Source organism: Sus scrofa, chromosome 12 (genome assembly GCF_000003025.6).
Source record: "Sus scrofa isolate TJ Tabasco breed Duroc chromosome 12, Sscrofa11.1, whole genome shotgun sequence".
NCBI lineage: Eukaryota > Metazoa > Chordata > Mammalia > Artiodactyla > Suidae > Sus > Sus scrofa.
Genome location: NC_010454.4, coordinates 6596206 through 6617030, shown reverse-complemented (window position 1 = coordinate 6617030; position 20825 = coordinate 6596206). Strand labels below are relative to the sequence as shown.

General features: G+C 50.1%; 1 protein-coding gene across 5 annotated transcripts; it reads left to right on the top strand.

The window, feature by feature from the left end:
• On the top strand, positions 477-20825 carry LOC100515852 (polymeric immunoglobulin receptor-like). Of its 5 annotated transcripts, XM_013980780.2 has the most exons (8): positions 477-729; positions 877-1317; positions 5975-6304; positions 9305-9634; positions 12635-12964; positions 15950-16279; positions 17619-17724; positions 19559-20292. In XM_013980780.2, exons 2-8 carry the CDS (start codon positions 1263-1265, stop codon positions 19692-19694), a joined length of 1617 nt encoding a protein of 538 aa, XP_013836234.1. In that variant the 5' UTR covers positions 477-729; positions 877-1262; the 3' UTR covers positions 19695-20292. The 5 variants fall into 5 exon arrangements, with proteins under 5 accessions (XP_013836234.1, XP_020922330.1, XP_020922331.1 ...); XM_021066671.1 differs by lacking the exon at positions 477-729 and having other exon boundaries at positions 816-1317; XM_021066672.1 differs by lacking the exon at positions 477-729 and having other exon boundaries at positions 819-1317; positions 17667-17724; positions 19559-20825.

The following is a 20825-nucleotide window of genomic DNA, read 5'->3' as shown; positions in this document are numbered from 1 at the left end:
AATGGCGCCCAGCTGCAGGGGTCCTCTACGGATGACCAGAACAAGAGTGAGGTCAAGACCTGGAGGCACGCAAGGTTGCTCAGAGGTCATTTGCTTGTTTCTGGAAGCACCCTCCAAGGGGATCCCTCCGGCAATGGGCACAATTCTCAAATCATTTCTTGGTCTGTGGGGTAAAAGAGATCACCCCGGGGGGAAGGGCCAGGGCGAGACCTCAACCACTTCCTCCACTGTGACCAAGAGAGGACATGCCAAACATCACGCCGCTGAGAAGCAGCAGAGGGTAGAGCCATCCTCCAAGGCTTTAAGGACACAGGGCGGGGCCCCATCCTATTTGCCTTTAGTTCATCCTATTGCCAGGGGGCTGGTGGAAACCCCGCCAAGGAGGAGCCAAGATTCAGCTCTGTGTCCATGTGGATGTGGCTTGAAGGGATTCAGCTCAGAAGAGAGATGAGAGGGAGAGCAGGGGACAGAGGAGGGCGGGGAGCACCGGAGGGAAGAGAGGACAAGTCACGTAGGAGGACCTTAGAATAAGCAGTGTTGCTGCAGCGAGGTGGCCAGCACCCCACAGCCGGGGACTTATGCAAAGCGGCGGGAGAGGAAGCATCTGGGACAAAATGGGCTGAAGGGAAACTCGGTTCTCCTCCTACAATTTCCCCGTTGCCAGCCTCTGCTTCCCCGAGACTCAGGACCCGAGAGGAAGCCATCCCTTCCTCGAGGGAAGGGCGGCAGGTCAGGCTCAGGGGGTCCAAGGCCCAGGCAGGAAGGGGGTCCGAGGTGCATGGTGGGCACGGTGGACGGGCTGCCTGCAGGGAGGGTGGGAGGGGCTGTGTGTCCAGCCAGGCTGGGCGTGAGCCCTGAGCACTTCCTTCTTCCCAGAGGCAGACCCAGCTGGTATCCATCACTACCTTTGACCGCTGCTCCGGACCTGCTCTCTCCTCACACCCAGCGCCACCTCTGCCCTGTCCTGTCCTGGCAGAGACCCCTCAGCTCCTCGGGGGCAAACCCGACCTGGCCCAGGTCGCGTGGCTTTCCCAGATGCACAAAGGCCTTGACACAGCTCCCGGCACCTGCTGCATCTCGGCCCCCCTTTTCTCACCCCCTTTGCACCTTATCTGCAACACGCAGAAGTGGGGCCACCAAAGGAAGTGAATCAGAGACAAGGGCAAGGAGATAAACACAAGCAGCTTCACTTGAACCTTGAAGGAGAGCCAAGGGGTTGGCGGCAAGTCCTTGGGGGGATTGAGCGCTGGTTATCGCCGAGAATGAGAGGCAGGGCTGAGTGGCTGCTCTGGGCTCTGCTCCTTCCCTTCCTGGAAGGTGAGTGGGGTGGGACTCCGGGACCTGGAGGGACGGAGGCTGGGCAGGGGACACAGAGGGTCTGTCCCGGGAGAGGGGACAGGGTGGGGCCAACTCGTTCATCCGGACACTTACTCGTTAGACAAAAATCAAGTTTTTGCTACCTCACGGGTTGGGAAACGAACAAGAAACAAACCCAATCCCGAAGGCTCCTCCCCTTTAGGACAGTGCTCTGTGCAAAAGGATGAAAGAATGCAAGAAACAGCTCGTGAAGGAAGCCCTTCCTGATGACCTGACTCTTCAGGGGCTCAGGTGCTCAGGCTCCAGCTCAGATCCCCTGATCAAGCTGGCCTGGCGCATCTGGCTGGTTTCAAAGCCTCCCCAGCTGGTCTTGACTTGTAGTTTGAGCCGAGACCTCTTCCCCTAAAGAGGGAGGAAGACAGGCGGCAAAGCCAGGGTGGGACAGGCTCTCTGAGTCGTGCTCATCCCCACCCATGAGCACCTGAGCTTCTGTTCTGGACAAAGGCCGGCCGTGGTGCAGGGTAGTGAGTGATGAGATGGGGCTGCAGTGAGCCGTGTCCCAGGGGCGGGAGGACCAGAGATGAGGAGGTGTCTGGTTCTGGGCTGGATGTCAAGTCCCCGAGGGGCAGCTGGTCCGTAATGCTCAGCGAAGACAGGACCTAGGGAGGGAAGACCAAAGGGCTCTGCTCCTTCTCGTTCTCCCAGGGGGGCCCCTGGGCACAGGGAGCCCAGGGTGTGGGGCAGGATGCAGGGAGAGTATCTTCAGGGAAGGAGGTTATCAGGGGAAAGAAATGACCCCACTTATTCACTCAATGATTTACTCATCGTCGATGTAGGAGACAAAACGCTGATGGGGATTTGCATGTAGGAAATTCACAGGGGAAACTTGCATGTTATCATTGGCTTAATTTGGAAATTAATTGGGTAAAGGAATACATATGTGTATAAGTCAACTTGAACTCCACAGCAAAATATCCTAGACTGGGGTGGCTTTTACGATAGAAAATGACTACCTCAAGGCTCTGAAGTTCAAGATCACGTTGCTGGCGGATTTGGTTCCTGATGACGTCTCTCTTCTCTGCTTATTTCTAAGTGTAATTATCAGTGTCTTCATTATATTTCATTATATACTCAAAAATTCACTAACTGATGGAAGTTTACCTTGCTTCCGTTATTTTTGCTAAATATGTAATGAATCTTGGTGTGTACTTTCTGTGAGCTTCTCTAATTTTTTTCCTGGAGACCAAATCCTAGAAGTATCACCACTGGAGAAAGGGCATAGTGTGTTTGATACACACAACTGCCTAATTGCTTTCCGTGTGGTTGAACTGTTACATTCCTTCCAGAACCTTCTCATGGTCCACCTCGATCCCATCAGGACAATGTGAGTCATCAGTTTGTTTGGTTTGAAACATAAAAAAATGGCAATTTCTTCCGCATTTCTTTCTTCTTTTTTTTTTTTTTTCTTCTTTTTTAGGGACCTACCCAAGGCATATGGAGGGTCCCAGGCTAGGGGTTGAGTTGGAGCTGTAGCCGCTGGCCTACGCCACCGCCACAGCAACACCAGATCGGAGCTGGGTCTGAGACCTACACCAGAGCTCAGGGCAATGCTGGATCCTTAACCCACTGAGCGAGGCCAGGGATCGAACCTGCATCCTCATGGATACTAGTCAGGTTCGGTACCCCTGAGCCACGACAGGAACTCCTCTTCCGCATTTCCTATTGGCTAGATTATTTCAACATTTGAATTTTATGGTCCATTGAATTTCCTCCTTGTGACTTGCCTCTTATCTCCCATCAATTTTCCAAAGGGAGTCTTAAGGTTTTTCTTCTATCCGGTCTTCATCAAGAGAAATGCTATTTATCCTTTTCTATATTATTTGTCCTAAATATTTCTCTCGGTCTGTTTTTGGCCTTTGCAGTCTTTTTTATTGGTACGTCCAAGTGCTATGTTTGCATACGACTGACTGTCTCTTGGGTCATGTCCACTAATTTCAAGTTTTGAAAGTTCTCTGTCGTTCAGAAATTTGATAAAGAGTCACTTCTGTTTTCTTCCAGTTTAAAAAATTGCGGTTTTATGGTGTTATCCTTAATCTCGCCGAATTTACCTGAAAGGAGAACCAGCCTAGGGTTGTGCTCTAACCCCTTCCTTCCCCTCCTTCTCTCTCTCTTTTTTTTGTTTTTGGCTGTGTCCACAGCGTATGGGAGTTTCTGGGCCTTGGCTCTTGCAGTGACAGTATCAGTTCCTTATCTCATTGCACCACAAAAAACTACCTTGCTTCCCCGTTTAAAAAAATTTTTTTTTGTTATAGTAGATTTACAATGTTCTGCCAAATACCCCAGCCTTGCTTCTGTTTTTAGTCTTCTATGAAATATGTGAAATTCTTTTTATTTTTTTATTTTATTTTATTTTATTTTTTTTGTATTTTGTCTCTTCTAGGGCCCCATCTGCAGCATATGGAGGTTCCCAGGCTAGGAGTCTAATTGGCCTACACCACAGCCACAGCAACTTGAGATCCGAGCCACGTCTGCGACCCACACTACAGCTCTCGGCAACGCCGGATCCTTAACCCACTGAGCAAGGCCAGGGATCGAACCTGCAACCTCATGGTTTCTAGTAGGATTCGTTAACTACTGTGCCATCACGGGAAATCCTGAAACTCTTTTTAATTAAAAAAAAATTATTGGGGGAGTTCCTGAAATGAATCTGTCTAGGAACCATATATATATGTATATATGTGTGTGTGTGTGTGTCACACATGTGTCACATATATATATATATGTGACAGAGTGACCTTGCTTTTACAGCAGAAATTGGCACAACATTATAATAAGTCAACTATAATTCAGTCAAAGTTTTTTTTTTTTGCTTTTTAGGGCCACACCCGCGGCATATGGAGGATTCCCAGGCTAGAGGTTGAATCGGAGCTACAGCTTTAGGCCTATACCACAGCCAGAATATGTATAAATTCAATCTTTTTAAAAAAATATCCTTTTCCATCATAGTCTATCCCAGGAGCCTAGATAGAGTTCCCTGTGCTTTACAGTAGGACCTCATTGCTTATCGATTGTTTTTTTTTTTTTTTTTTTTTTTTGGTGTTTTTGCCTTTTCTAGGGCTGCTCCTGCGGCACATGGAGGTTGCCAGGCTAGGGGTCTAATTGGAGCTGGAGTCGCCGGCCTATGCCAGAGCCACAGCCACGCTGGGATCCCAGCCACATCTGCAACTTACACCACACCTCATGGCAACACCAGGTCCTTAACCCACTGAGCAAAACCAGGGACCAAACCCATAACCTCATGGTTCCCAGTCAGATTCGCTAACCACTGCGCCACGAACGGAACTCCATTACACGTTTTTAAGATGTTAAAAAACCTGCTGTAGAACAGAGACCTCTTCCTGATATTCTGTGATAATCTGTGTGGGAAAAGACTGAAAGCGGACTTCCCATCGTGGTGCAGCGGAAATGAACCCAACTAGGACCCATGAGGTTGCAGATTCGATCCCTGGCCTTGCTCAGTGGGTTAAGGATCCGGCGTTTCCATGAGCTGTGGTGTAGGTCGCAGATACGGCTCGGATCCCGTGTTGCTGTAGCTGTGGCTTAGGCCATTGGCGACAGCTCCAATTAGACCTCTAGCCTGGGAACCTCCATATACCACGGGGCCGGCGCTAGAAAACACACACAAAAAAATGAAAAATTCTTGTCTGTTCATTCATTCAAATAATCTCTTGATTATATGTATATGTATACCTTTTCTTTCCTGCCAGATGAAATTACGTATTTAACTCCGTCAAAATCAAAATGAGCAGAATATTTTAGAATATGTAAATAATTCACGTATATAAAATGTATATCCCTATGTATAATATAGAAAATGCTATCAAACAGCACTGCATGCTAGAGAGAAAGTGTCCATGAAGAGTTAATCCATGTGGCAACCCTCATTGTTGTCTTGCTTTATTTTTAGTCATTTATTTATTGCCTTTTTAGGCAGCACCCTTGGCACATAGACATTCCCAGGCTAGAGCTCGAATGGGAGCTGTAGCCACCAGCCTAGGCCACAGCCACAGCAACACAGGATCCGTGTCACGTCTGGGACCTACACCACAGCTCACAGCAACGCCGGATCCTTAACCCACTGAGCGAGGCCAAGGATCGAACCTGCGTCCTCATGGATGCCAGTCAGATTCACTTCCGCTGAGCCAGCATGGGAACTCCATGTTGTCTTATTCTAAAGTACTGCTGTAGACACCCAGCTTCAGCAACCACCAACGTAATGAGTCAGTAGCCATGAGCAGCAAGGCAAGACCCCCCCACCCACAAAAATATGAAAATTTGCGGAAGGCTCAGAGGATGGTTCACATTTTTCTTTAAGAAATAAAGGATTTTATAATTAACATATGTACATTTTTTAGACAGATGGCTGTTGCACACAATAGACTATGGTAGCGTGTGATGTCGCCTCTACAGGCATTAGGAAATAACCCAAGTTGTGTGACTTGCTTTACTGTGATATTCTCTTGTAAGGTGTATTTGTACCTTGGCTGTTACTCACCTCGGGAGCCCCTCGGGGTTCCTGGAGCTCTCTGCCCTGCAGGGGGCTGTGGCCCTGCCCTCAGGGTGGGAGGTGACAGGCACGTGGGTGTGTGTTTTCCAGGCTCCTCTCCTGTCACAGGTCCGAAAGCAGTGAGGGGCCAGGAGCGGGGCTCCCTGGCTGTGCAGTGTCGATACACTCCTGGGTGGGAGTCCCACGGGAAGTGGTGGTGCCGAGGAGCCGACTGGGGAAACTGCAAGATCCTTGTTCAAACCACTGCATCAGAGCCGGAGGTGAAGAGGGACCGTGTGTCCATCAGGGACGATCGGGAAAACCGCACATTCACCGTGACCACAGAGGAGCTCAGGCTGGACGATGCAGGCATTTATTGGTGTGGGATTGCGAGAGTCGGGACTGACCATGCGGAGCAAGTCAGCGTGACTGTTGACCCAGGTAAGAGCCTGGGAGGCAGGTTAGACTGCAAAGCGCAGCCCATCCATCGTCTCGTCCATCCTGACACCGCTCCTGAGACGTGACCTCCCCGACTGTAGAAGCTTAATAACTTGCCCCAAGCAAAGGCTCTTCCTGAAGCTTATGATTTTGTTCAGGGCTGGTCCTGACCTTTGAAGGGACAGATCCTGGGTGTGTCTGCCACCTGGACACCCCCATTCTGCTCCTGTCCCTGTGGATAAATAAGATGGGGGAGGCACTGGCGGAGGTCCCCTCATGAGCAGCTGGAATGTTCCAAGTTCAACTGAGCACCAGCTGCCCTTGTCCTGAGGCGACCCTGGGCCCCTCTGACATCCTCCCTGGCCCTGTGCCAGCCCCCACCCCACCCCCGAGGCTCTGAGTGTCCTGGCAGCCAGGGAGACATGAGCCGTCCTTTCCTTTTTTTTTTTTTTTTTTTTTTTTTTTTTTTCCTTTTTTAGGGCTGCACCCTTGGCATATGGAGGTCCCCAGGCTAGGGGTATAATTGGAGCTGTAGCCGCTGGCCTACACCACAGCCACAGCAACTCGAGATCCGAGCAGCATGAGACCTACAGCACAGCTCACGGCAATGCCAGATCCGTAACCCACTGAGTGAGGCCAGGGATCGAACCCGAAACCTCGTGGTTCCTAGTCAGATTCGTTAACCACTGCGCCATGATGGGAACTCCTGAAATTCTTTTTTTCTTTTTTCTTTTGTCTTTTTGCCATTTCTTGGGCCGCTCCCACAGCATATGGAGGTTCCAAGGCTAGGGGTGGAATTGGAGCTACAGCTTCCAGCCTACGCCACAGCTGGAATATATATACATTCATTCTTCTTTTTTTTAATGTTCTTTTCTATCATAGTCTATCCCAGGAGCCTGGATAGAGTTCCCTGTGCTGTACAGTAGGACCTCATTGCTTATCGATTCTAAATGTAATAGTTTGCATCTACTAACCCCAAACTCCCCATCCATCCCTCTCCCTCCCCCTTGGCTACCACAAATCTGTCCTCTCTGTCTGTGAGTCTCTTTCATAGGTAGGTTTACTTGTGTCATATTTTAGATTCCACATGTAAGTGACATCGTGTGGTATTTGTCCTCTTTCTGACTTACTTCACTTAGCATGACCGACTCTAATTGCACAAAAAATCCTTCAGTGAATCTGCTTTTACGCCACTGAGATTGTTCTATTATTTATCCAGTCTTGTGAGATTTCCAATCTGGTTTCCTTATTATGGGCTGGTACTATTTTAATATCTGGCAGGCAAGTCCTTCCTCATTACTTGTTTTTAAGTATTAAAAACCTGCTGTAGAACACAGAGACCTCTCCCTGATATTCTGTGATGATCTGTGCGGGAAAAGACTCTGAAAGCGGACTTCCCATCGTGGTGCAGTGGAGACGAATCTGACTAGGAACTATGAGGTTGTAGGTGTGATCCCTGGCCTCACTCAGTGGGTTAAGGATCCAGCGTTGTTGTGAGCTCTGGTGTAGATCACAGACGCGGCTCAGATCCTGTGTTGCTGTGGCTGTGACGTTGGTCAGCAGCTGTAGTTCTAATTCGACCTGGGAACCTCCATATGCTGCAGGTGCAGCCATAAAAAGCAAAAAAAAACAAACAAACAAAAAAAAAAAACAAACTGAAAGAGAATGGATGTGTATCCACGTATAACTAATTTTTTTTCTTGTGGTACAGAAAAATTGTCACAACATTATAAATCTAACACAAAGACAAAAAATAAACAATGGAGTTCCCAACATGGCTCAGTGGTTAATGAATCCTACTAGGACCCATGAGGTTGCCAGTTCGATCCTTGGCCTTGCTCAGTGGGTTAAGGATCCGGCGTTTCCATGAGCTGTGGTGTAGGTTGCAGATACGGCTCGGATCCCGTGTTGCTGTAGCTGTGGCTTAGGCCATTGGCGACAGCTCCAATTAGACCTCTAGCCTGGGAACCTCCATATACCACGGGGCCGGCACTAGAAAACACACACACACAAAAAAAAAGAAAAGAAAAGAAAAGAAAAATTCTTGCCTGTTCATTCATTCAAATAATCTCTTGATTATATGTATATGTATACCTTTTCTTTCCTGCCAGATGAAATTACGTATTTAACTCCGTCAAAATCAAAATGAGCAGAATATTTTAGAATATGTAAATAATTCACATATATAAAATGTATATCCCTATGTATAATATAGAAAATGCTATCAAACAGCACTGCATGCTAGAGAGAAAGTGTCCATGAAGAGTTAATCCATGTGGCAACCTTCATTGTTGTCTTGCTTTATTTTTAGTCATTTATTTATTGCCTTTTTAGGCAGCACCCTTGGCACATAGACATTCCCAGGCTAGAGCTCGAATGGGAGCTGTAGCCACCAGCCTAGGCCACAGCCACAGCAACACAGGATCCGTGTCACGTCTGGGACCTACACCACAGCTCACAGCAACGCCGGATCCTTAACCCACTGAGCGAGGCCAAGGATCGAACCTGCGTCCTCATGGATGCCAGTCAGATTCACTTCCGCTGAGCCAGCATGGGAACTCCATGTTGTCTTATTCTAAAGTACTGCTGTAGACACCCAGCTTCAGCAACCACCAACGTAATGAGTCAGCAGCCATGAGCAGCAAGGCAAGACCCCCCCACCCACAAAAATATGAAAATTTGCGGAAGGCTCAGAGGATGGTTCACATTTTTCTTTAAGAAATAAAGGACTTTATAATTAACATATGTACATTTTTTAGACAGATGGCTGTTGCACACTTAATAGACTATGGTAGCGTGTGATGTCGCCTCTACAGGCATTAGGAAATAACCCAAGTTGTGTGACTTGCTTTACTGTGATATTCTCTTGTAAGGTGTATTTGTACCTTGGCTGTTACTCACCTCGGGAGCCCCTCGGGGTTCCTGGAGCTCTCTGCCCTGCAGGGGGCTGTGGGCCCGCCCTCAGGGTGGGAGGTGACAGGCACGTGGGTGTGTGTTTTCCAGGCTCCTCTCCTGTCACAGGTCCGAAAGCAGTGAGGGGCCAGGAGCGGGGCTCCCTGGCTGTGCAGTGTCGATACACTCCTGGGTGGGAGTCCCACGGGAAGTGGTGGTGCCGAGGAGCCGACTGGGGAAACTGCAAGATCCTTGTTCAAACCACTGCATCAGAGCCGGAGGTGAAGAGGGACCGTGTGTCCATCAGGGACGATCGGGAAAACCGCACATTCACCGTGACCACAGAGGAGCTCAGGCTGGACGATGCAGGCATTTATTGGTGTGGGATTGCGAGAGTCGGGACTGACCATGCGGAGCAAGTCAGCGTGACTGTTGACCCAGGTAAGAGCCTGGGAGGCAGGTTAGACTGCAAAGCGCAGCCCATCCATCGTCTCGTCCATCCTGACACCGCTCCTGAGACGTGACCTCCCCGACTGTAGAAGCTTAATAACTTGCCCCAAGCAAAGGCTCTTCCTGAAGCTTATGATTTTGTTCAGGGCTGGTCCTGACCTTTGAAGGGACAGATCCTGGGTGTGTCTGCCACCTGGACACCCCCATTCTGCTCCTGTCCCTGTGGATAAATAAGATGGGGGAGGCACTGGCGGAGGTCCCCTCATGAGCAGCTGGAATGTTCCAAGTTCAACTGAGCACCAGCTGCCCTTGTCCTGAGGCGACCCTGGGCCCCTCTGACATCCTCCCTGGCCCTGTGCCAGCCCCCACCCCACCCCGAGGCTCTGAGTGTCCTGGCAGCCAGGGAGACATGAGCCGTCCTTTCCTTTTTTTTTTTTTTTTTTTTTTTTTTTTTTGCCTTTTTTAGGGCTGCACCCTTGGCATATGGAGGTCCCCAGGCTAGGGGTATAATTGGAGCTGTAGCCGCTGGCCTACACCACAGCCACAGCAACTCGAGATCCGAGCAGCATGAGACCTACAGCACAGCTCACGGCAATGCCAGATCCGTAACCCACTGAGTGAGGCCAGGGATCGAACCCGAAACCTCGTGGTTCCTAGTCAGATTCGTTAACCACTGCGCCATGATGGGAACTCCTGAAATTCTTTTTTTCTTTTTTCTTTTTGTCTTTTTGCCATTTCTTGGGCCGCTCCCACAGCATATGGAGGTTCCAAGGCTAGGGGTGGAATTGGAGCTACAGCTTCCAGCCTACGCCACAGCTGGAATATATATACATTCATTCTTCTTTTTTTTAATGTTCTTTTCTATCATAGTCTATCCCAGGAGCCTGGATAGAGTTCCCTGTGCTGTACAGTAGGACCTCATTGCTTATCGATTCTAAATGTAATAGTTTGCATCTACTAACCCCAAACTCCCCATCCATCCCTCTCCCTCCCCCTTGGCTACCACAAATCTGTCCTCTCTGTCTGTGAGTCTCTTTCATAGGTAGGTTTACTTGTGTCATATTTTAGATTCCACATGTAAGTGACATCGTGTGGTATTTGTCCTCTTTCTGACTTACTTCACTTAGCATGACCGACTCTAATTGCACAAAAAATCCTTCAGTGAATCTGCTTTTACGCCACTGAGATTGTTCTATTATTTATCCAGTCTTGTGAGATTTCCAATCTGGTTTCCTTATTATGGGCTGGTACTATTTTAATATCTGGCAGGCAAGTCCTTCCTCATTACTTGTTTTTAAGTGTTAAAAACCTGCTGTAGAACACAGAGACCTCTCCCTGATATTCTGTGATGATCTGTGCGGGAAAAGACTCTGAAAGCGGACTTCCCATCGTGGTGCAGTGGAGACGAATCTGACTAGGAACTATGAGGTTGTAGGTGTGATCCCTGGCCTCACTCAGTGGGTTAAGGATCCAGCGTTGTTGTGAGCTCTGGTGTAGATCACAGACGCGGCTCAGATCCTGTGTTGCTGTGGCTGTGACGTTGGTCAGCAGCTGTAGTTCTAATTCGACCTGGGAACCTCCATATGCTGCAGGTGCAGCCATAAAAAGCAAAAAAAAACAAACAAACAAAAAAAAAAAACAAACTGAAAGAGAATGGATGTGTATCCACGTATAACTAATTTTTTTTCTTGTGGTACAGAAAAATTGTCACAACATTATAAATCTAACACAAAGACAAAAAATAAACAATGGAGTTCCCGACATGGCTCAGTGGTTAATGAATCCTACTAGGACCCATGAGGTTGCCAGTTCGATCCTTGGCCTTGCTCAGTGGGTTAAGGATCCGGCGTTTCCATGAGCTGTGGTGTAGGTTGCAGATACGGCTCGGATCCCGTGTTGCTGTAGCTGTGGCTTAGGCCATTGGCGACAGCTCCAATTAGACCTCTAGCCTGGGAACCTCCATATACCACGGGGCCGGCACTAGAAAACACACACACACAAAAAAAAAGAAAAGAAAAGAAAAGAAAAATTCTTGCCTGTTCATTCATTCAAATAATCTCTTGATTATATGTATATGTATACCTTTTCTTTCCTGCCAGATGAAATTACGTATTTAACTCCGTCAAAATCAAAATGAGCAGAATATTTTAGAATATGTAAATAATTCACATATATAAAATGTATATCCCTATGTATAATATAGAAAATGCTATCAAACAGCACTGCATGCTAGAGAGAAAGTGTCCATGAAGAGTTAATCCATGTGGCAACCTTCATTGTTGTCTTGCTTTATTTTTAGTCATTTATTTATTGCCTTTTTAGGCAGCACCCTTGGCACATAGACATTCCCAGGCTAGAGCTCGAATGGGAGCTGTAGCCACCAGCCTAGGCCACAGCCACAGCAACACAGGATCCGTGTCACGTCTGGGACCTACACCACAGCTCACAGCAACGCCGGATCCTTAACCCACTGAGCGAGGCCAAGGATCGAACCTGCGTCCTCATGGATGCCAGTCAGATTCACTTCCGCTGAGCCAGCATGGGAACTCCATGTTGTCTTATTCTAAAGTACTGCTGTAGACACCCAGCTTCAGCAACCACCAACGTAATGAGTCAGCAGCCATGAGCAGCAAGGCAAGACCCCCCCACCCACAAAAATATGAAAATTTGTGGAAGGCTCAGAGGATGGTTCGCATTTTTCTTTAAGAAATAAAGGACTTTATAATTAACATATGTACATTTTTTAGACAGATGGCTGTTGCACACTTAATAGACTATGGTAGCGTGTGATGTCGCCTCTACAGGCATTAGGAAATAACCCAAGTTGTGTGACTTGCTTTACTGTGATATTCTCTTGTAAGGTGTATTTGTACCTTGGCTGTTACTCACCTCGGGAGCCCCTCGGGGTTCCTGGAGCTCTCTGCCCTGCAGGGGGCTGTGGGCCCGCCCTCAGGGTGGGAGGTGACAGGCACGTGGGTGTGTGTTTTCCAGGCTCCTCTCCTGTCACAGGTCCGAAAGCAGTGAGGGGCCAGGAGCGGGGCTCCCTGGCTGTGCAGTGTCGATACACTCCTGGGTGGGAGTCCCACGGGAAGTGGTGGTGCCGAGGAGCCGACTGGGGAAACTGCAAGATCCTTGTTCAAACCACTGCATCAGAGCCGGAGGTGAAGAGGGACCGTGTGTCCATCAGGGACGATCGGGAAAACCGCACATTCACCGTGACCACAGAGGAGCTCAGGCTGGACGATGCAGGCATTTATTGGTGTGGGATTGCGAGAGTCGGGACTGACCATGCGGAGCAAGTCAGCGTGACTGTTGACCCAGGTAAGAGCCTGGGAGGCAGGTTAGACTGCAAAGCGCAGCCCATCCATCGTCTCGTCCATCCTGACACCGCTCCTGAGACGTGACCTCCCCGACTGTAGAAGCTTAATAACTTGCCCCAAGCAAAGGCTCTTCCTGAAGCTTATGATTTTGTTCAGGGCTGGTCCTGACCTTTGAAGGGACAGATCCTGGGTGTGTCTGCCACCTGGACACCCCCATTCTGCTCCTGTCCCTGTGGATAAATAAGATGGGGGAGGCACTGGCGGAGGTCCCCTCATGAGCAGCTGGAATGTTCCAAGTTCAACTGAGCACCAGCTGCCCTTGTCCTGAGGCGACCCTGGGCCCCTCTGACATCCTCCCTGGCCCTGTGCCAGCCCCCACCCCACCCCGAGGCTCTGAGTGTCCTGGCAGCCAGGGAGACATGAGCCGTCCTTTCCTTTTTTTTTTTTTTTTTTTTTTTTTTGCCTTTTTTAGGGCTGCACCCTTGGCATATGGAGGTCCCCAGGCTAGGGGTATAATTGGAGCTGTAGCCGCTGGCCTACACCACAGCCACAGCAACTCGAGATCCGAGCAGCATGAGACCTACAGCACAGCTCACGGCAATGCCAGATCCGTAACCCACTGAGTGAGGCCAGGGATCGAACCCGAAACCTCGTGGTTCCTAGTCAGATTCGTTAACCACTGCGCCATGATGGGAACTCCTGAAATTCTTTTTTTCTTTTTTCTTTTTGTCTTTTTGCCATTTCTTGGGCCGCTCCCACAGCATATGGAGGTTCCAAGGCTAGGGGTGGAATTGGAGCTACAGCTTCCAGCCTACGCCACAGCTGGAATATATATACATTCATTCTTTTTTTTTTTAATGTTCTTTTCTATCATAGTCTATCCCAGGAGCCTGGATAGAGTTCCCTGTGCTGTACAGTAGGACCTCATTGCTTATCGATTCTAAATGTAATAGTTTGCATCTACTAACCCCAAACTCCCCATCCATCCCTCTCCCTCCCCCTTGGCAACCACAAATCTGTCCTCTCTGTCTGTGAGTCTCTTTCATAGGTAGGTTTACTTGTGCCATATTTTAGATTCCACATGTAAGTGACATCGTGTGGTATTTGTCCTCTTTCTGACTTACTTCACTTAGCATGACCGACGCTAATTGCACAAAAAATCCTTCAGTGAATCTGCTTTTACGCCACTGAGATTGTTCTATTATTTATCCAGTCTTGTGAGATTTCCAATCTGGTTTCCTTATTATGGGCTGGTACTATTTTAATATCTGGCAGGCAAGTCCTTCCTCATTACTTGTTTTTAAGATATTAAAAACCTGCTGCAGAACACAGAGACCTCTCCCTGATATTCTGTGATGATCTGTGTGGGAAAAGACTCTGAAAGCGGAGTTCCCATCATGGTGCAGTGGAAACGAATCTGACTAGGAACTATGAGGTTGTAGGTGTGATCCCTGGCCTCACTCAGTGGGTTAAGGATCCAGCGTTGTTGTGAGCTCTGGTGTAGATCACAGACGCGGCTCAGATCCTATGTTGCTGTGGCTGTGACGTTGGTCAGCAGCTGTAGTTCTAATTCGACCTTGGAACCTCCATATGCTGCAGGTGCAGCCATAAAAAGCAAAAAAAACCCCAAACAAACTGAAAGAGAATGGATGTGTATCCACGTATAACTAATTTTTTTTTCTTGTGGTACAGAAAAATTGTCACAACATTATAAATCTAACACAAAGACAAAAAATAAACAATGGAGTTCCCGACATGGCTCAGTGGTTAACAAATCCGACTAGGACCCATGAGGTTGCCAGTTCGATCCTTGGCCTTGCTCAGTGGGTTAAGGATCCGGCGTTTCCATGAGCTGTGGTGTAGGTTGCAGATACGGCTCGGATCCCGTGTTGCTGTAGCTGTGGCTTAGGCCATTGGCGACAGCTCCAATTAGACCTCTAGCCTGGGAACCTCCATATACCACGGGGCCGGCACTAGAAAACACACACACACAAAAAAAAAAAGAAAAGAAAAGAAAAGAAAAATTCTTGTCTGTTCATTCATTCAAATAATCTCTTGATTATATGTATATGTATACCTTTTCTTTCCTGCCAGATGAAATTACGTATTTAACTCCGTCAAAATCAAAATGAGCAGAATACTTTAGAATATGTAAATAATTCACGTATATAAAATGTATATCCCTATGTATAATATAGAAAATGCTATCAAACAGCACTGCATGCTAGAGAGAAAGTGTCCATGAAGAGTTAATCCATGTGGCAACCTTCATTGTTGTCTTGCTTTATTTTTAGTCATTTATTTATTGCCTTTTTAGGCAGCACCCTTGGCACATAGACATTCCCAGGCTAGAGCTCGAATGGGAGCTGTAGCCACCAGCCTAGGCCACAGCCACAGCAACACAGGATCCGTGTCACGTCTGGGACCTACACCACAGCTCACAGCAACGCCGGATCCTTAACCCACTGAGCGAGGCCAAGGATCGAACCTGCGTCCTCATGGATGCCAGTCAGATTCACTTCCGCTGAGCCAGCATGGGAACTCCATGTTGTCTTATTCTAAAGTACTGCTGTAGACACCCAGCTTCAGCAACCACCAACGTAATGAGTCAGCAGCCATGAGCAGCAAGGCAAGACCCCCCCACCCACAAAAATATGAAAATTTGCGGAAGGCTCAGAGGATGGTTCGCATTTTTCTTTAAGAAATAAAGGACTTTATAATTAACATATGTACATTTTTTAGACAGATGGCTGTTGCACACTTAATAGACTATGGTAGCGTGTGATGTCGCCTCTACAGGCATTAGGAAATAACCCAAGTTGTGTGACTTGCTTTACTGTGATATTCTCTTGTAAGGTGTATTTGTACCTTGGCTGTTACTCACCTCGGGAGCCCCTCGGGGTTCCTGGAGCTCTCTGCCCTGCAGGGGGCTGTGGGCCCGCCCTCAGGGTGGGAGGTGACAGGCACGTGGGTGTGTGTTTTCCAGGCTCCTCTCCTGTCACAGGTCCGAAAGCAGTGAGGGGCCAGGAGCGGGGCTCCCTGGCTGTGCAGTGTCGATACACTCCTGGGTGGGAGTCCCACGGGAAGTGGTGGTGCCGAGGAGCCGACTGGGACAGCTGCAAGATCCTTGTTCAAACCACTGCATCAGAGCCGGAGGTGAAGAGGGACCGTGTGTCCATCAGGGACGATCGGGAGAACCGCACATTCACCGTGACCACAGAGGAGCTCAGGCTGGACGATGCAGGCGTTTACTGGTGTGGGATCGAGAGAGTCGGACATGACCATGGGACCCAAGTTAGGGTGACTGTTGACCCAGGTAAGAGCATGTGTGTGTGTGGATGTGTCTCTCAGGCCCTGCTCTGTCCTGGTCCCCGAGGTCCCTCTCCAGGGACCTCGCTGTCCCTCAGAGGGAACTGTCCCAGAGGGTGTATGAGTCCTGAGGTCCCCTAGACGCCCCGCTGACCCCTGGGATTGGGAGGGACAGGCTTCCCTAGATGCTCTCGCGGCTCCCGGGGCCTCCCCAGGGCGGGATGGAGCCTTTCCCAGCGCGTGAGGTTTCCCTCTGCACAGTCAATGCCTGAGTCTTTGGTTCAAAGAGATGAAGGGGACAGTCCCAGTCTCAGGCCAAAGGGAGCCTCTTCCTTGGGACCCGGAGACCCCACTTCCCGGGAATGACCCCCCGGGACCCCTGGTGCCCGGTGTCCCAGCAATTTCTGTGGTTTGGGGCGGGGACCTCACGGCTCCTGTTCCAGAGCCCATCTCAGGGGAAAGACCCGGCCGGCAGAGTCGTGGTGCCCTGGCTAATTCCTGGGGTCTGGAAAGGCCTCTGCTCCCTGAAATCCCATCACGAGCCTTTGACACATCTGGGATTAATGAGTTTTTCCTTCCTAAGGAGACATTCCTAATGCTTCCTTCTAGAAGGCAAACACTCCTGGGCGTGTCAGCTCCAAGGTCTCAGTGCCTTGGTTTGAACGAGTTTATCTGTTGGGCTCTGCCCCCACTGATCCTCGGACAGGGGGCAGCAGCTCACAGGGCACCTGTGGCAGGGGGGGCGGGCACCCAGTTGAGGGAGCGCCCACCACGCCTGGAGCCTGGGAGGCAGGTTAGACTGCAAAGCGCAGCCCATCCATCGTCTCGTCCATCCTGACACCGCTCCTGAGACGTGACCTCCCCGACTGTAGAAGCTTAATAACTTGCCCCAAGCAAAGGCTCTTCCTGAAGCTTATGATTTTGTTCAGGGCTGGTCCTGACCTTTGAAGGGACAGATCCTGGGTGTGTCTGCCACCTGGACACCCCCATTCTGCTCCTGTCCCTGTGGATAAATAAGAGGGAGGAGGCACTGGCGGAGGTCCCCTCATGAGCAGCTGGAATGTTCCAAGTTCAACTGAGCACCAGCTGCCCTTGTCCTGAGGCGACCCTGGCCCCTCTGACATCCTCCCTGGCCCTGTGCCAGCCCCCACCCCACCCCCGAGGCTCTGAGTGTCCTGGCGGCCAGGGAGATATGAGCCGTCCAGGCTGTAGGCCCCTTTCCATGCCCTGCTCTAGATGCCTCAGGGGACCGTGGTCCCCGCCCTTCACCCCAGGTTTGGAGCCACGTGCAGGACTGGGGGCAGGTGAGCAGGCAGAGTAGTGTGTAATCTGTCTGTTATGCTAAGCACCCACGACAGTGCCGACCACCACTTCTGCTATTAACACGTTCACAGCACCTGTCACCTCAGGAGATGACTCTCTGAATATGACCAGCCACGGTCCCAACGGCAGGTAAGCCAGCTCCGAGGCTGCTGCTCCCCGTGGCCCACTCCTCCAACAGGGGGACCCTTTGTAGTCCCAGGTCCCGGCCAGAGCTTGTCTCCCGCCCCTCAGGCTCGACGGAGTGGGCTCCAACTCTGGGGACTCCACCCACAGTATCCTCGCCGGCGCCCTGAGCCCCTCGTCCTGGGGCCGAGTGCACTTCGTAGGTGTGCTGATCCATACTTGCCTCCTTCCCATGGTCGCTGTGTTAATGTCTCGGGGACACAGATATGGAGCCTCCCCCGTGGAGCTCAGACAGGGAGACTCCGAGTGTGGGGGATCGACGGCCAGGCAGCCAGAACTGACGACATGGCCAGCACGTGAGGTCACCCATGTGGAGGCAGGGGTGGCGTGAGCTACAGCGAGGGAACATGGCTCGGGTTCTGTTACGACGAGAGCAATGGTTCTCGCATTTCCCCTCTTCACAGCCCCTGGTGGCTCACAAAGGGCTTTCCTGTCCTATTAAGTCTCTTTACTTCTTTGGCCTCACATATGGCATGTGGAAGTTCCCAGGCCAGGGATCAAACCCACACCACTGCAGGGACCATGCCAGGTCCTTAACCCACTGGGCCACAAGGCAACTCCTGTTAATTTTTGACCCCTGCCCAGGAGTGGGCAGGTTTGCATGCCCCCATTTTACAGAGGAGAAACGGAGCCTTGGCCAGGCTGGGTAGAGCCCTGTCCAGCCATTGCTGGGGCTCTTTAGAAGCTTCCAGGCCTCTTTCACTTCCTCCCTTCTCGCCCCTCGGCCCTCTCACTTTGCCTCTAGATCTGCCCCATCTCTGATCCCTGGGCCTTCCCACAGAACCCCTTGGGAGATCCCCAATTTTCCTGCCCTCAGGAACCCCTTTCCTTCCCCCACCCCAATTTGCTCTCTGCTTTTTTTTTTGTTGTTGTTGTTGTTGTTGTTGCTATTTCTTGGGCCGCTCCCACGGCATATGGAGGTTCCCAGGCTAGGGGTTGAATCGGAGCTGTAGCCACCGGCCTATGCCAGAGCCACAGCAACGCGGGATCCAAGCCGCGTCTGCAACCTACACCACAGCTTACGGCAACGCTGGATCGTTAACCCACTGAGCAAGGGCAGGGACCGAACCCGCAACCTCATGGTTCCTAGTCGGATTCGTTAACCACTGCGCCACGACGGGAACTCCGCTCTCTGCTTTGAAAGTTTCTATGAAACTGCTTTTCATAAGTGATGGCCGGGGACATCCTGCTTGTGTATCAAAGGCGTGCATAAGTACCAGTTCGGGCCTTTGACCCACGGGAGAAGGATCGTTCATTCATTTATCCAGCACATAACCACTCAGCACCACACCTGCCCATCCCTATCTTAGGGACTATGAGAGGATATGAGAATGAACAAAATAGCCAGCTGTCTGCTCTCCAAGGACTTTCAGTTGAGACACAGTTAGTGTACCAAGTAGACTTAATTAAGAAACTGATTGGAGTTCCTACTGTGGCTCCAATCAGTGGAAATAATCTGACTAGTATCCATGAAGATGCAGGTTTGCAGGTTCGATCCCTGGCCTTGTTCGGTGGGTTAAGGATCCTGTGTTGCCGTGAGCTGTGGTGTAGGCTGGCAGCTGTGGCTCCGATTCGATCCCTAGCCTGGGAACTTCCAAATGCTGCAGATGTGGCCCTAAAAAGACAAACGAACAAACCAAAAGAAATGAGAAAGGAGAGCTTGCGGGGTGCAGACATTGTCAGCCTGGGGTCCGTAGGTTATTGGAACCCAAGACCTGGGAAGAGCCGGGCAGAGGGGGCCTGGGAGGCAGCTCATTTCCTGTCACCATGTTCCCCACAGGTCCCTACTCCGCAGCATCCACTTCCTGCTCCTGGTTTTCCTGAAGATGCCTCTGTTCCTGGGCATGCTCAGCGCCGTCCTCTGGGTCCACAGGCCTCAGGGGAGTTCTAGGTGGGAGACAAAGTCAGCCCTGTGAGAACCAGTAGCCCCCTGCTCTTCGATGTCTCATCCAGAGAGAAAGACCCTCAAACAGACAAAAAAGAAATGTTTATCAGGCAACAACTGAGGTCAGCAGCGACCGTGGTTCAAGAGGCAATGTGGTCCCTGTTTCAGGAAACAGCCCTCTAGGCCCTGGGAACCTATAGCTGTGGTGCTTGGGTCTCTGGGCCTCACTCAAGGTTCCCCTTTCTCTGCACAGTCTCTGCCCTGCTTTCTTCCTGGGGCCTCCAACACAGCAGAACATGCAAGAAGAAATGCAAGGGAAAATGCCTTTCCCCAGGGCCCAGTTCCCGGAGGACATATATCATCTCAAGTCGGCGAGCCGCCTGCGGTGTGATGGATTCTTTTTGTATTCCATGGGGTCCAGGGCTTCAGCCAGGAGAGGGTTCCGGAATTCTAGACCCTGTGAAAATAGAAAAATTGTACTAAATGCTGGTGGTGTGCCAACCCCAAGTGCGGACCTAAGGAAGTTCCCATTGTGGCTCAGAGGTTTATGAACCTGACAGGTACCCATGAGGTTGTGGGTTCCATCCCTGGCTTCGCTCAGTGGTTTAAGGATCTGGTGATGCGGTGAGATGCTGGGTAGATCCCAGACACAGCTTGGATTCTGCATTGCTATGGCTGTGGTGTAGGCCGGCAGCTGTAGATCCAATTTGACCCTTAGCCCGGACACTGTGATATGCCTTAAGTGTGGCCCTAAAAAGACACCCCCCCCCAAAAAAAGCCCCAAAAAGCAAAGCAAACAAACAAAAACAAAACAACAACAACAAAAACAAGTGAGGACCTGAATCCACAAGTGACAGAAGACTCTAGCATGCCTGTCCTGATGCATCTTTGCCACTCGTGGGGAGGCGTTACCAGAAAGATGCTACCAGCATCCGGGTCCTTGTTCATGGAGCCGAAGAATGAACTTCTCGAGCACACAGGCAGCAAGCAAGCCAAGGTCTTTATTACCGGAAGGCAGATAGCTCCTAGCACAGACACTGGGAGGGGAGGAAGAGTCCCCCTCTCTCTTGTGCTATGGAGGCTTCTTTTTTTTTTTTTTTTTTTTTTTTTTGTCTTTTTGCTATTTCTTTGGGCCGCTCCCACGGCATATGGAGGTTCCCAG

What these genes read in the sequence shown, in the direction of transcription:
- LOC100515852 (XM_013980780.2), top strand. Translation starts at nt 1,263, where the DNA reads ATGAGAGGCAGGGCTGAGTGGCTGCTCTGGGCTCTGCTCCTTCCCTTC. An exon ending in CAGCGTGACTGTTGACCCAG is followed by an intron (nt 12,965 to 15,949) that starts GTAAGAGCCTGG and finishes TGTGTTTTCCAG; the next exon opens with GCTCCTCTCCTGTCACAGGT. An exon ending in AGCCACGGTCCCAACGGCAG is followed by an intron (nt 17,725 to 19,558) that starts GTAAGCCAGCTC and finishes TGTTCCCCACAG; the next exon opens with GTCCCTACTCCGCAGCATCC.